Source organism: Schistocerca serialis, chromosome 2 (assembly GCF_023864345.2).
Source record: "Schistocerca serialis cubense isolate TAMUIC-IGC-003099 chromosome 2, iqSchSeri2.2, whole genome shotgun sequence".
In the NCBI taxonomy this organism is placed as follows: Eukaryota; Metazoa; Arthropoda; class Insecta; order Orthoptera; family Acrididae; genus Schistocerca; species Schistocerca serialis.
This window is the reverse complement of record NC_064639.1, coordinates 1,020,212,900-1,020,229,190: the sequence shown is the minus strand read 5'-3', so window position 1 is coordinate 1,020,229,190 and position 16,291 is coordinate 1,020,212,900. Positions and strand designations below refer to the sequence as shown.

General features: G+C 43.0%; 1 protein-coding gene across 1 annotated transcript in view; it reads left to right on the top strand.

Moving 5' to 3' along the window:
* Window positions 1-15,908, top strand: part of LOC126456599 (glutamate receptor ionotropic, kainate 2-like) — a 60,474-nt gene extending 44,566 nt beyond the window's left edge. Inside the window, exon 7 of the mRNA XM_050092344.1 lies at window positions 15,633-15,908. Coding sequence (XP_049948301.1) covers window positions 15,633-15,908 — 276 coding nt within the window. The remainder of the gene's footprint in view (window positions 1-15,632) is intronic.
* The last annotated feature ends 383 nt before the right edge of the window (window positions 15,909-16,291 follow it).

Genomic DNA, 16,291 nt, shown 5'->3' with positions numbered 1-16,291 from the left:
AGTGATTGGTTCACTTGAAACAGAGGACCAAATTCAATCCATGCAAAAGCAGTCCACACTACTACGAAGTCACCACCAACTTGCACAGTGGCTTGTTGACAACTTGAGTCCACCCATGGCTCCCAGGGGTCAGGGCCACATTCTAATCCTTCCGTCAGTTCTTAACGACTGATATCTGGACTTACCTGACGAGGCAGGGACTTAAAGTCGTCTAGGGTTCAACTTATATAATTACAAGCCCATCAGAGGCGGTGTAAGCTGTTAACAAAGGAACTCGCGCCGGTCGTCTGCTGCCTTATCACATTAACGCAAAATTTCTGCGCACTGCCCTAACAGATTCGTTCCTCGTACGTCAGACATTGATTTCTGTGGTTATTTCACGCAGTGATGCTTGTCTGCTAACACTGACAACTCTAAGCAAACGGCGCTGCTCTAGGTCGTTAAGGGAAGGCCGTCGACAACTGCGTTGTGCGTGGTGAGACGTAATGCCTGAAATGTGGTTTTCTCAGCCCACTCTTGCCAGAGTGGATCACTGACTATTTAACAGCCGCAATATTTCCAGAATAGAATGCCCCATGCGTCTCACTCCAACTACTATTCCGCTTTCAAAGTCTCTTAATTCCCGTCGTACGGCCTAATCACCTCCGACACCTTTTCAGATGAATCACCTGAGTACAAATGACAGCTGTTCCAGTGCAGTGCTCTTTTATAACTTGTGTTCGCGATATCACATCTATTTGTATATGTGCAAATGGCCAGCCCCTGACTTTTGTTACCAAGTGTACATCGACTCAGAGTGCATTATGGAGCCATTCTTCCCTTTCGAGCACGGAAAAGGAATTACCGCGCGATACTCCACTCCACTGATGGAGTGTGCCATTTTGTTTGTTCCTCAGCAGCACCGTCTACGGTAGTCTGTCACAAGGATTCCATCGTATTCTTGGACTATGGACATATGCCTACAACTAAACAAAAAATTTATTACGTAACATTACTTTTTTCAGGTAGTCAATAACAGCTTTATGAGTATCCTTGTATTAAGGTTTCTCCCTGTTTCATTCAACGGTATACTGTGGGAATATGGCTATACGCATCTATGTGAGCTACTATATGCCTAATGCCATACCTGGAGTAGGTGTGTCACGAAAGAACGTTTCCGGTTTCCGCTGTGAATAGCGCATCCCGATGTTTTGTAATGAGATCGTTCCAATATCAAACCAGTGACTGTTCGCACCACTCTTTTTTGCAAATGTCAGTATCCACAGTTAGTACTTCTTTAAGGGGGGACGTACCTGAAAATGTAAAAAAATGTCATTTTTTAAATTTATTGTCTTTCGTTATCTCAACTCATTGGCAATAATCTCCTGAAATTTCACAATCCAAATCGCAACCTAAGTACCTTAAAAAAATTAAATCCCTAACGTGTTCGTTCTGCCACGCCCACTTGTTTGAAGAGACTCTTCTGTATTAGTTTTTGTATTACTGACGGAAACATCAAGATTGCTGTGAAATGTGTGTAGTATATTCTCTTTGTGATGTGTACCATCCGTGAGTGTTGGATAATGTCGCTGGAAGCAAAAGACAACGATAATCTTTGTTTACAAAGTGGCGAATACTTATTTTTATTTGCGTTGTTTTACTAACTTCGTCGTTGTGTTTTGTTGTATTCTTTAATAATGCCATGACAAAGAAAAGTTTTCAAAAAGATGTGCAAGATGCTTGCACGTGCTTTATTAAATTTGAGACACGCTAATAATTTCGGTAATGGTACCGAGTTGTCTCATGAGACTATGTGTTATAAACATGTGATCTCTTCTCCCAGCAGCTCAAGACAGAAGATTTCAAGTGTCAACATTACTGACAATGGTGATGACTGTCAAAATAACACTGGACATCGGATGATTGACATTGAGTTGTTGTCTATTGCAGTGAAATTAACAAGTGTATGTAAGACATGTGATTCAGACAATCTGGAATTATTCGATGATGGTAACAGAGTGGGCTGGTGTGTAATGTACATATTTCATGCAAGGACTGTGATGCTGACATCTCGTTTAAAAAATCAAAATCAAATGACTGGTACGATGAAGCGAATATCCGATTTTTATACGGTTTAAGCTGCGTTGGTGTAGGAAAAGAAGGAGGAAATATACTCTGTGGAATGATGAATATGCCAGCACCATGTGCTAGACTTTCAACGGCATATACTGAATTGGAGTAGGCACTTTATGAAGTTTGTGAAGAGAATTTATCTGGAGCATCAGCAGAGGCAGTAAGAGAGAATGATCCTTTGGATGATGAAGATGGCAATCATGTGAAGACTGATCTGGTTGTTCATGTGATAACACATTTATGAATAGAGGCCATACATCCCTATACGCCATTTCAAGTGTAATATGTGTTGATGTAGGTAAAGTACTTGGTGTGTAAGTAATGAGCAAGTACTGTCAAAATTGTCCTATTACCAGAAATATGAAAACTGAAGATCTGATGAAGAATCACAGCTCTAGAATGAACCATTGTGGATCAAGTGGTTCGGTGGAAGGTGCTCGAATGAAGATAATTTTTAACAGATGTGTTTCTAAACATGGAGTCAGATACGTAAAGTATCTTGGTGATGGTTACTTCATCGTATTCAAGTTAGTAAGTGACAGCAAACTATATGGAGCAGAATGTATTACTGAAAAGCTTGAATGTGTAGGTCACGTCCAGAAGCGCATATCAAGATTGCGAAAAGTTGTGGATGACCTGAAGGGGAAGAAGTTGGAAGACGGAAAGGGTCTAAGTGGAAAGAACAGGTTAACGAAGAAGGTGATTGATACCCTTCAAGTGTATTATGGTAAGAATATTAGGGATAACCTATCAAGTGTTGAAGACATGCGCCGGTCTGTTTCGGCAATATATTTTCGTATGTTATCCACAGATGAACAGCCCTTACACAATCTTTGCCCAATTAGTTTATGTCGCTACAAACAATCTCAGAGGGATGGAATTCCTTATACTCACAAGGAAAGTCTTCCTAAATATTTTCTCAATGTTATTTAGCCAACATTCAGGGTCCTATCCAACCCTGATCTTCTCAAGAAATGTGTTCATGGCAAAACGCAGAATCCTAATGAGTCCGTGAATGCCATCATATGGAAACGTTACCCCAAAAATACATTTTGCTCATCCAAGATAGTCAAAATTGCAGTTTATGGCGCAGTTATTCTTTTTAATGGTGGTGACTCAGAGAGGATGAAGGTCTTGCAGAGAATGGGTTTGAAGCCCGGAGTTTTTACTCGCGACATCTTGAAGCGGATAGACACTCAATGTATACTTTGCATCCGATAAATCAAATGAAGACCTTGCAAAGGTGACAAGACAGATAAGAAGAAGCAAGAAGAGAAGTGTGAAAGGAAATGAGGACAATGAGTATAGATCTGGTGGCTTTTGAAGGAGGGAACGACAATGAAATAGAATGTTAAACTTTAAAAGGCATTTTCTCAGAATTACTGTTTACGTTATTCAGGTACATTCTCCAAAACTAGAAAAGATGTGACTGTGATTACTGGCATGTCTTTTTTATTACGTATAAGAAACATGTGCAAAGAGTTAATATCATGCATGAATTCCAAGATATATAATTAAGGAGGTAGAATTTTGATGTGTATTTTCAATTAAAAGTAATTAAACATAAAACTTCATTATATGTCAATAACCTGAAATCCTTCTGTGGGTTTCTTCATATAAATGTAGAGAGTGTACTGTAAAATATAGAAGATAATTTCTTAGACACTTTCTTAGTAAATGGTACCTATGTAAATCGTGAGTTCAAAAATTTAAAATTTCCAAACAATTTCAAAATTTTAATTAAAATTAGAAAAAACTTTCAGTAGATTCCCTGAACTACCATCAACCACTGTACATAATTTCAGTTATGTGACTCAAAACTTGTGGATTTGGTGACAGGTTGTATTTGTACCTGTATTTTTGCACTTCCCCCCTTAAGTCAAGTAGTATTCAAATACGAATCACAAAGGAGATTTGTATCCCACTTCTTATGTAGACTGCAGTTTTGACTAACTGGAACGTCGAGTCGCACAATACCGTTTTTATTTCCACTACAAATTTCATCCCATAGCCTGTTATCAAGTCGACAATTACATATCACAACAGGAGTTGTTTAGTAATTTGTTGACGTACTCCGTCCTACATACCCACACCTTCGTAAGATTCCTGTTGTTATTTATTCTAACTGATAAGAACAGTTGAGAACCCCTACGTCGGAGATGCTGGAAATGCCGGACAAAGTAACGCATTACGGTTTCCCTATATTCTACAAATGCGTCTAATCCTGCCATCGGCTTTACCAGCTGAGCCTATTTCATAGTTCTATTTTGATTCTGCGTACACTGTAAGTCACTTTTCTTAATCGAATCATAAATCTTCTTTATTCATATTTCTCTGGATTAAGAGCAAGAAGACAGGGTTTGTAAACGGGCTGATATTTTTATCGAAATCTAGCGGTAAATGATAATATTTACCAGAAAGAGATTATTGTCAGCTGCAAAAATTAACTGCGGCTAATAAATTTTACATGAACAATAATGGTCTCATCCACCGACGTGACGTACTCCAAATACACACATCCAAAAAAGTTTTGCATCACCTCGATTCCGGGAGTTCCGGAACCTGTACAGGGAACTGAAGTAAGGAACAACATTAACATTATTTCCAGCCTTCTTATTGCTCATGAAGACCACACATTTCATGTTTTACCACCATACAGCGAGACCTTCAGTGGTGGTGTTCCAGATTGCTGTACACATCGGTACCTCTAATACAGAGTAGTACGTCCTCTTGCATTGACGCATGCCTGCATTCGTCGTGGCATACTATCCACAAATTCATCAAGGCACTGTTGGTCCAAATTGTCCCACTTTTCAACGGCGATTCGGCGTAAATCGTACAGAGTGGTTGGTGGGTCACGTCGTCCATAAACAGCCCTTTGCAATCTAGCCCAGGCATGTTCGATAGGGTTCATGTCTTCTAGTCGATCGATGTCATTATCCTGAAGGATGTCATTCACAAGGTGTGCACGATGGGGGCGCGAATTGTCGTCCTTGAAGACGAATGCCTCGCCAATATGCTGCCGATATGGTTTGCACTATCAGTCGGAGGATGGCATTCACGTATCGCACAGCCGTTGCGGCTCCTTCCATCACCACCAGTGGTATAAGTCGGCCTCACATAATGCCACCACAAAACATCAGGCAATCTCCACCTTGCTGCACTCGCTGAACAGTATGTCTAAGGCGTTCAACCTTAACGGGTGGCCTCCAAACGTGTCTCCGACAATTGTCTGGTTGAAGGCATATGCGACACTTATCGGTGAAGAGAACGTGATGCCAATCCTGAGCCGTCCATTCGGCATGTTGTTGGACAAATCTGTACCGTGCTGTATAGCGTCGTGGTTGCAAAGATGGACCTCAACATAGGTGTCGTGACTGAAGTTGCGCGTCATGCAGCCTATTGCGCACAGTTTGAGCCGTAACATGACATCCTGTTGCTGCACGAAATGCATTATTCAGCATTGGCGTTGCGGTCAGGGTTCCTCCGAGCCACAATCCATAGGTAGCGGTCATCCACTGCAGTAGTTGCCCTTGGGCGGCCTGAGCGAGGCATGTCATTGACAGTTCCTGTCCGTCTGTCTCTCCTCCATGTCCAAACAACATCGCTTTGGTTGACTTGTTGAGAGCCCTTCCTGGCACAAAGTAACAATGCGGACGCGATCGAACCGCGGTTTGACCGTCTAGGCATGGTTGAACTACAAACAACACGGGCTGTGTACATCCTTCCTGGTGGAATGACTGGAACCGATCGGCTGTCGGACCCCAACCGTTTAACAGGCACTGCCCATGTATGGTTGTTTACAGCTTTGGGCGGGTTTAGTGACATCTCTGAACAGTCAAAGGGACTGTGTCTGTGATACAATTTCCACAGTCAAAGTCTATCTTCAGGAGTTCTGGGAACCAGGGTGATGTAAAACTTTTTTGATGTGTGTATTACATCATGGACGGTAGTTTACTGCCTGTGAGGGTTAACGAGCTCCGTCCTGTCTGTCTTGAAATTATCCAGCCTTTTTTTAGGTGATATGAACATGACACTGAATCATAAGTCTTTCGTAAATTTGTTCATACTGAATCAACTTGGTTTGCCCTATCCATGGCGGTGAGAATATTATGTATAGGCGGAAGATGTTACTTAATGCTTGGTCGATATTTTTTAATGCTACACCCTTTTCCTTGAGGGAAGATATTTTGTTCCATATTGGTAAAAATTCTGTTTCCTATTATTCTTCTGCAAATACACTGTCTCACGAAATGTATCAGGGCACCTGTTAGTGGACATAAAAATTTAGTTTGAATACATTTTGCCTCTGTGACAGCTCGAAACCTTCTGCGGACCCTGTTTGTGGAGGAATGGCAGCCCTATCTTCCCAAAGAGCCGAAATCAGAGAAAGTAGTGATCCGGACGATTGAGGCTGCTGCGATATCGTCGTTTTAACTCATCCCAAAGTTGTTCCGTTGCTGTAGGTCTGGACTCTGCGCAGGCCAGACCTTTCAAGAATGTTGTTGTCCGCTAACCATTCCTTCACTGATAATACTCAACGGCCGGTTTTATTGTCATGTTGATACAGACAAATTCTCCGACCTGTTCCTCTACTGTACGCAGTACATAATTCCGTAAAATGTGTTCCCTTCACGCTACAGTTAGCTTTCTTTGGAAGCATGATAACTGTAACATGCTGCACCCACGAAAAATACACCCATAACGTAGCGCAACATCCCCCGTACATCATTGTTGGCACTACACATAATGTATTGTAATGTTCTCCAGGCATTTGACAAATCTTTCCATCTGATTGCCAGAGGGTACAGGGTGATTCGTCACCTCAGATCACTAGTGTCCAATCGTCCACTGTCTAGTGGTGTGCCTGTGTACGCCGCCGCAAGAATCGCTAAGGACTGACTGCAGACAAAAAATGTTCAAATGTGTGTGAAATCTTACGGGACTTAACTGCTAAGGTCATCAGTCCCTAAGCTTACACACTACTTTACCTAAATTATCCTAAGGACAAACACACACACCCCTGCCCGAGGGAGGACTCGAACCTCCGCCGGGACCAGCCGCACAGTCTATGACAGCAGCGCCCAAGACCGCTCGGCTAATCCCGCGCGGCTGAATGCAGACACATGTGTGGTTTATGAGAAGATGCTCTAACCTTGTATCGCATTCTTTTTAACCTCCTGCAGACAGTCATTGTGCAACTCAAGAGTTCTTCCCTCTGTCGATGTCATACGATTTTGTATAACAACCCTCCGCAGCGCTAGACGGTCTCTGTCTATCAATGCATGAGGTCTTCCTGGTCTTGGTTTAGACATGGTAGTTTCTTCGCGTTTCCACTTCAGTCATATCACCGTCATTCGACTAGACAAGCGTCAGAAGAATTGAACTGACCCTGATGGATTTGCTAGGCGACAGCCAATCGGTAGGCCACGTTTAAAGTCACTGAGCTATCCTGACCAACCCATTCTGCATTTAATACTTATCTACTGAAAGCACAATACTCCCCGCCTATCTTTACACCGACAGGTCTTCCTCTCAAGGCAACTAGTGGACAGTTACACAATGCATATTGATGTCCGCATAATTTTGATCAGATAGCGTAGAGGTCAGTGATATGGATCAGAATTTCTGTGCACCAGTTCCATTTCCTTCTTAGAGAGTATCACGTCTGCTTTTTTCCCATCATAAGGAATAATTAGCTCTTCATGAGGCTTCCAGTAACGTGTGGTCAAGAGAAGAAGTAATTCACTACCCATGGAGTCCTTCAGGCCCTCGGATCTCAGTTTTAGCTGCTTTTCACCGCCATTAGGTCAGAGCATCACTTATCTTAACAGCAGTACCGAATACGGCTGCTAAATAATGTTGACATTCCGTGAATTTCCCTTTGTGAAGGTATGTATGGACACTTCAGTATTCGGGTCTCTTTTCATGCTCCAATTCCTGTCTCCTTCCGTTTCCTGTGTAGTCTGGACACTGACTTGGGTGCCAGGCATAGCGTACAAATTTTTTTTAGCGTTCTGAGACTTTTCCTGCGACCATCCTTTTGGTCTATGCATCATCATTCTGGCATCCGAAGGCTTAGCAGTTAACATCTACTTGTGAATTTATGCTTCCTTCGGGCATGTTATGCAGCAATACAAGCGTGTTCAGCATCGACACTCTTTCAGTATTTGAAACGAAGTTATTCTGTTATTGCTCTGCTCGTATTAACACACTTTGTCAGTCAGTTGCCTGTAACTTACAACTCTTACAAAATGTTACGCCATTCATTGACATGGTGGAGACTATTATACAACCTTCTTCCTGTTTCTTCTAGCCTGTAGTCAGTTTAACTGACCTTTTCCTTCAAAGACGTCAGTGTATTCTTACATTCATTCCCTAGATAATATCGCCGACCTGTGAATTCTGACGAAGGGCTAATTTTCAGCTGAGTATTTATCAAAGGTAACTGCTACAGTACTATGTTTACTTTATTTCCTTTTGGTCAAATTCGTGTGCTAAATGAAATGGCTTCAGATATCCGCCCTATCACCATTCAATGACGTTTCTTGAAAATTTTAGTTTTCTGAGTGGCATGTAGATAGTTTAGTCTGATTTTTCCTCATTTTAAGATTTATTATGTTTTATTTATTACCATAATAAACAAGAATCATTATAACTTCTCATCCCTGAGTCAAAATATCTGAAATACAATACAATTAAGTACGTTCACATCGTTTCCCAGAACGTAAGCCGCGAGTGAGGTCCGTAGTTACAATTTTACACCCAGTTATATATCAGTGATAGGAACTGAAGGAACTGAAGTACATAACATGCAGCAGATATTATGTTTGAGATGTTGCAATGAAACAAAATAGATCATGGGTATGAAACTTCCTGGCAGATTAAAACTGTGTGCCGGACCGAGGCTCGAACTCGGGACCTTTGCCTTCGCGGGCAAGTGCTCTACCGGTAGAGCACTTTCCCGCAAAAGGCAAAGGTCCCAAGGTCGAGTCTCGGTCCGGCACACAGTTTTAATCTGCCAGGAACTTTCATATCAGCGCACACTCCGCTGTAGAGTGAAAATGTCATTCTAGATCATGTGTAGTTTGAATAAAAGTAATGATTAGGTGTAGTAAATGTATGCCATTTAGTAATACGCCATTCAGCAAATAGATCACGGGTAGTTTGAATAAAAGTAATAATTAGATGTAGTAAATGTATGCCATTTCGTAAAGGAAACAGTGGTTTTGTCATCAGAGTGTGAATTAATGTAGGTTAATTCTTACAAAGGAGAAAACAGCAACCAGCCACTATTAATGCTGCTATTTATTATTACTATTATTACTAGTATTACTATTACTATTACTATTATATTATTACTATTAATACTATTATTAATGTTAATAGTGGCTGGTTGCTGTTTTCTTCTTTGTAAGAATTAACCTACATTAATTGTACACAGTCACGGTCTCACCATGTCAGTTTTAGACAAAATAGCATGAGTGAGAATTATTATATGTATATATATGGTTATGTCTTGAAGAGACCACCGAAATATTAAAGGGCTAAAGGGCAAGCAGTAGGAGCCCTTTTGATTACAGAAGTCCCGAGTAATTGAAAAACATTTCTGAAAATCTCTCCCTAGTGTCTTACAGTTCGTTGAACATGTTCAGCTAATCAAGGTAGGTTAGAAACCATAAGAAAGGAAATATCTGGACGTTTGGATGAGAAAGCAGTTATAAGCTGAACACAGCGCTCGAATTCAAGTGGAGTGCAGTACCAATCCAGCCTCGGCCATCAAGATTTATGAACCATTTACCTAAATAGAAAAATTTGAATTTTAAGATCGTCTCTTCGAAAGTTTACACCATCCGCTTTCTTCCTTTTTTTTCTTTCAGTGGTTGTGCTCCATATGTAATGACTTTCAGCTCTATGGGCCATTAAATCCTATTCTTCCTCCTTGTTTTTTCACTGGGGTAATTTTGTGAAAGGACTAACCGTGCCGACCGCGGTGGTCTCGCGGTTCTAGGCGCGCAGTCCGGAACCGTGCGACTGCTACGGTCGCAGGTTCGAATCCTGCCTTGGGCATGGATGTGTGTGATGTCCTTAGGTTAGTTAGGTTTAAGTAGTTCTAAGTTCTAGGGGACTGATGACCACAGCAGTTGAGTCCCATAGTGCTCAGAGCCATTTTTTAGAACTAACCGTGGCAAACATGAGAAGTGCTGTATTTGGACCACAGGAAATAGGAAAAACGGTGGCTGGACGGAAACTTCACACATGCCGCTAGGAAGATGAGTCTAGCACTTTAATTGTGACTTCTCTTGTCTTGATTCGTTACTTGAAGGTAGCTTGTTGAAATGCGCTTGAGTGTGACAAGAACGACATTTGCATCGAGCAGGTAACCACAGTGATTGATTCGTTTGAGAATAATTACTTTATACGCCACTATCACACTTATTTATAACGAAATTGCCTGTTTCGTCTGGGTTGGGTTGGGTTGTTTGGGGGAAGAGACCAAACAGCGAGGTCATCGGTCTCATCGGATTAGGGAGGGATGGGAAAGCAAGTCAGCAGTGCTCTTTCAAAGGAACTATCCCAGCATTTGTCTGGAGCGATTTAGGGAACTCACGGAAAACCTAAATCAGGACGGCCGGACGCGGGATTGAACCGTCGTCCTCCAGAATGCGAGTCCAGTGTGCTAACCGCTGCGCCACCTCGCTCGGTGTTTCGTCTGGCACTGGCCAAGATCATAAAATATAAAACGCAGTTCTCTCCTACCACTGCAGAAACCACCTTGACAGCGTCGCGTGAAAATGCAGTTTCTGCTGTGGTGAAACTGGACCACAGCCTGTATGAGGGTAACCACTGTCGGCCGAAACTAGTAGCTTAGTCAGAAGCCAAAGCGATTATGTCAGATACCTGAATTAATCTTGTCGGCGGTCGCTGAGATGCTGGCATTGGCGTTTGTGGTAAATGGCGCACTATCGGGGAAAATAGGTCGAATATTGAAGAAACACCGAATAGGAATTGTCTTTTGCCCAACCAATAAAACACGAGCATTATTGGGAAGTGTCTAAGACGACCTCAGTTTGCGGAAGGCCGGTATATACCAGATTCCGTATCCTTGTGGGAGGACTTATATTGGACAGACAGTGTGCACCAGCGAAGATCGTTGCCGAGAACATCAGAGCCACACTCGGCTTAGATACCCCAACAAGTCGGCGGTCGCAGAGCACTGCTTGTCGGAAAATCACGAAATGGGCTGCTAACATACCAGGGGCTTGGCACAGACATCTAAATTCTGGGACAGCGTCGTTAGACAGGATATCGAAATTCGTTCCAAGGACGGACTCATGAACTGAGATTGCGGCTATAATCTCACAAGGCATGGGAACCAGCATTGAGTCTAATTAAAAACACGCTCATCAAAGAAAACGAACGGGCGACCAGGGCAGACGAAGCAATTACACCAACGCCACCACAGACGCCGAGACCAGCGTCTCAGCGACCGCCGACAAGTGGCCGCAGGCGCGGACCGCGGAGAGAACGACAGGCTGGGGGAGGGGATTTAAGACGGCCGCCTGCCCTCAGGAGCTCAGTTCGTCAGTGCACCTGACGATGGTGACATATCTGATCGCCGAAATATTGTACCCGTTGGACACTGTGGACCGGCAGTACACCTATAAACTGTTTGTGCTGTAATCGTATTATCTATCCGATGCTGTGTGTGTGTGTGTGTGTGTGTGTGTGTGTGTGTGTGTGTGTGTGTGTGAATGTGTGTGTGAGGGAGAGGGGAGGGTCATATTCAAGAATCCACCAGACCTCATGAAAAAAATCTTTGAATATATACCAACAAACATCTCTGTACTTCCTCATGGAGTGTAGTTACGGGACATGTTAAAGCTAGTCCGTCCATGTGATGGAAACGTTTTAATTAATTTTTTCTGGTGGTCATACAGTTGGTAATACATGTAACAGAACGTGCATTGGTACTACTAAGAGTATTCTAAAAGGTATTTTCTGGTTTTGGATCCTACCTAGGCATCATTACATCTTTAATGTGGTTCCAAGCAAAAGCGGTCAGACTGGCTGCCGCCATCGGTCCTAAACTGTGGGAGCACAGGGCGCTCTAAGTACTGAGCAGCTGTAGGTGTGGGTCAGCAGACACGCAACACAAGGACTGCCAGGTCCTGCGCGGCCATTGTCGACCTCAGACGGGAACTTGCAATTCCGTCGCTATGATGCCCATGTGGTGGTAACGATACATGATACCACATGCAGTAAGCATCAGGTTCAATACCCTCAAACCTCCAGACGTTCAGGAAAAATTTCGGTGTACAGGAAGATCATCATAAGATTCTGGGGAAAGTGATACTGCGAGAGATATTTATCTAAGAGCCCAGAAAAATCATTGTAAAAGCGTTTAGCAGAAACAAGTCAGTCACTACTAAGAAATAGGTAAGAGTGAGTTAACCATTGGGAACAGAACCACAGCAGAATCGTTGGGAGCAGTACCATAGCTGAGCCTCAGAGCTCCTGTAGAGTGACACTTCGGTGCTGAAGCAGTAAAGCTTCCAAGAAGACCGCTCACAGTCGGGGCGGACAACTGAGTTACCAATACGTCCAACAAACCCTTACATATGAGTTCTGTGTCTGTTAGAGAAGAAGAAACACTTAAGGATTGGCCTATAGTTTCATAGAGCTGTATTTGTTACTTTGTGTCAGAATGTAAAGAGGAACGAGTGCTTCTCGTACTCTCCAGCAACTATGAATAAGGTATCTGATTGTGTATAGTGGCTACAAATAATAGATGATACTTTCCTTCTGTCAGAGCATGAGGAGATTCGACAGAGTCCCGCACTTATATCTAATATTGTGGTTGAGATATTTAATACTGTAATGTCTGAACGAAATGTAAAATGCAAGTAAAGCGCTGGTTGCTGATAGAAAAATGTAGGGACAAACCGAGATTAGCTAGAAAGGCCAAACTAGTAGAATCGTAAAATATGCTCGTTGATTTGCAAACATATAGCCACAGTAAGACATCTCTTCGAGTAATGTTGAACTACTGGGAAAAATTGCTCCGTTTTCTACGAGTCACAACTTTTCCTCCTTGTTCCAGAATAATTTGTGGTATGCATCTTAACGTCCTGATAGGACTTTGCAGGCCACACGTTTACCCAGGATGGTGACAGGAACTACTTTGGGATGGGACGGGCCATACTAAATTACACACAGTATCTGAATTCCCAAGTGTCTAGCAACCGAGGGGACATGTGTCGGGTGTTCCATCTAACACTGTCACCTCACATGTTTTCTAAATGAAACAAAATGTGAAAAATAGCAATTGCAGGCCAGGGACGTACTTATGTCAGACGGTCCCACACTGGACAGGACTGCACAGTCCCTACAAATAATCTAACATCACTTTTACCACAAAGCTGCATGATTTTAAATGGCACATGAGCTCCTTTTCTACCGAAATGAAAACTATAGGTACAATTAGTGATAGCAGACTTAGTTTCACTGCTCTAAACCTTATACATTCTGAAATACTTAGACTTTAAATCGTGGAAACGGTGCTATAACCGAGAGAGGTAGCGCAGTGGCTAGCAGACTGGACTAGTATTCGGAGGGCGACGCTTCAAACCCGCGTCCGGTTTTCCGTGATTTCCCTAAAACGCTTGAGGCAAATACCGGGATGGTTCCTTTGAAAGGGTACGACTGACTTTCTTCTCCATCCTTTCCTAATCCAATGGAACCGATAACCTTGCCGTTTGGTTCCCTCCCCTGTATCAACCAACCAACCAACCAACCGTTGTCATATTTTCTGCCGTAATGCTGTAATGCGGTAATGCGGGTTGCCTGCAATGTCCTGAAGCGTGCCATAGCCAACCGTTGCTCTACGCGTTACGACAGAAACTGTGGCACAGTTGCCATTCCTTTAAAGGTTAACCATTTCAGAAAGTATGAGATTTATAACAGTGCAAAGAAGTCTGCCACAACCGTTCACCTCTGGTTTTCATTGCCATAGAGAAACCATACATGAGCAATATAAAAATCCTAACTTTGTGTTCAAAGTGATGTTTCATACATTTATGTGTGAGCCCCTGGCATAGGTGCACCCATGGTCAACTTCATTTTTCACGTTATGTGTCGTTTCGGAAGTATTTGAGGTGGCATTGTTACCCGGGACACTTTGAATATTTGTATGATGTTTGTTCTTTCGGACATTTCCGCAAGAACAGATATCATATGTACATACACAAAGAGGGCGGGACGGCCACTAATCCCTTCTGCGCGCGTGAACACATACACTAGACCTCGTACGGGTATCAGCGATATCATACAAGTACTGAGGACAATGGACAGGAAAACTACATCAGCAGTGTGTGGGGAAGTTGAATATTTGAGACGGTCAAGGATCTAATACTCACGTCAAGTATGTGAGTTAAGGTTATAGCCGTGTTTGCAGCACGACAAATATCTACATGGACGTTGTGATGACTTCTGGTGCAGCATGGATTTTCAGCACTGCGACACTTGTTCTGGCTTCTTTTGACGTGGCAGCAGAGGGCGGTGCGCCGACGGTCGTGAACTCACTGGTATGAGATGAGCAGCACCACGTCATCTTTTCAGTGATTTTGAGAAGGACAAACGTTGCTAGATGGCTTTCGTCATTGTCATACAAAGCTAGAACGGGTGTGATGGTATGGGTTCCCACGCATGCATACGACAATCATCTGCGGTTTGCGTTTGCAGTATTTTGTCAGCAACCGTTGAATTTCTCTTGAATTAACAGAGCTGGGAGTGTCCTACATTCCAGGCTTATATTGTTAATCTTTCTGCAAGATAATGGAAAACGGCATGTTGTCCGTTACCTTATGGAATGCCTCAGAACACAGGGTGTTCAACTGTTGCCTTTTCCACCACGTTCTTCAGATCACTCTTCCACTGAAGTCTGATCAGGGATCGCTGTGAGATTTTAACGCCACCATTCACTAGCCACTAAAATCAACGAACTCTGGTGTGAATCAACATGAAATGATTTACCGGTATCTTTCACCCCAGCTCAGTTCAGAAATGGTTCAAATGGCTCTGAGCACTATGAGACTTAACTGCTGGGGTCATCAGTCCCCTAAAACTTCGAACTGCTTAAACCTAACTAACCTAAGGACATCACACACATCCATGCCCGAGGCAGGATTCGAATCTGCGACCGTACCGGTCGCGTGGTTCCAGACTGTAGCGCCTAGAACCGCTCGGCCACTCTGGCCGGCAAGCTCAGTTGGATTCGATATATAATTATATAACATTATAGGCAGAGTTACTGCTAGTCCTAACAATTTTGTGTACAAAATTTCGCACTCTGTAATCCCCGAGCCAACTACAAATTTAATCATGTTTTTCGCCAACTATATTGTACACCCACAGTAATTATAATTGCTTTATTTGCTATCCTTTTTCGTATTGGATTTTAATGGCCAGCAGTTAAGTATCAGAGAGCCGACCTAGACTGCTGTAAATGTCTTTTGCAGGTATCTCGCAAGTGGCTGGTCCCGCGAGTGCAGCTGGCAGCCCAAGTAGGGTTGCGCTCGTACGCGCAGGCGCCTGATGGACCAATCAAGCTGCAGCTGACCCACGTGCAGGGAGAGTTCGCTCAGCTCATCCTCGGCCTTTGCCTGGCGCTGGTCGTCTTCCTGCTGGAGATCGTCTTCCACTGGAAGACCAATGGTGCCACAGGGTTCCAGCTTAACTCCACGATTAAGGTGTCACCGAAGATGAATCCTCGAGAGGGTTCTCAGAAGGAATAGGCGCGACGCGTTGGATCTGTCACGACTTAATATATTGCACTGACTAGTGTTATTCATTAATTCACCATGCTAGCATAGTAGTTTTGTAGCTCGTATCACCCAAGCGGTAGGACTGCCGTAGGCTCTAGAGCATCGATTAACCAAAACAGTAGGGAAGTGCGGGTATCCAGATTATTATTTTGTTGGGCAACCGATAATTGATGAAAATATATCGTATCAGTGTTCATAGCAAAGCGAAACAATGAAACATTGAAACAAATACAAAACAGTACAGACGTCTTGCAGATAACGCGAAGAATGGATTACACTGCCTAATATGGAAAGTTCAAAACCTATGAAAACATATCGTACGAGTGTTCGTAGCAATATAAAACAAAGACACA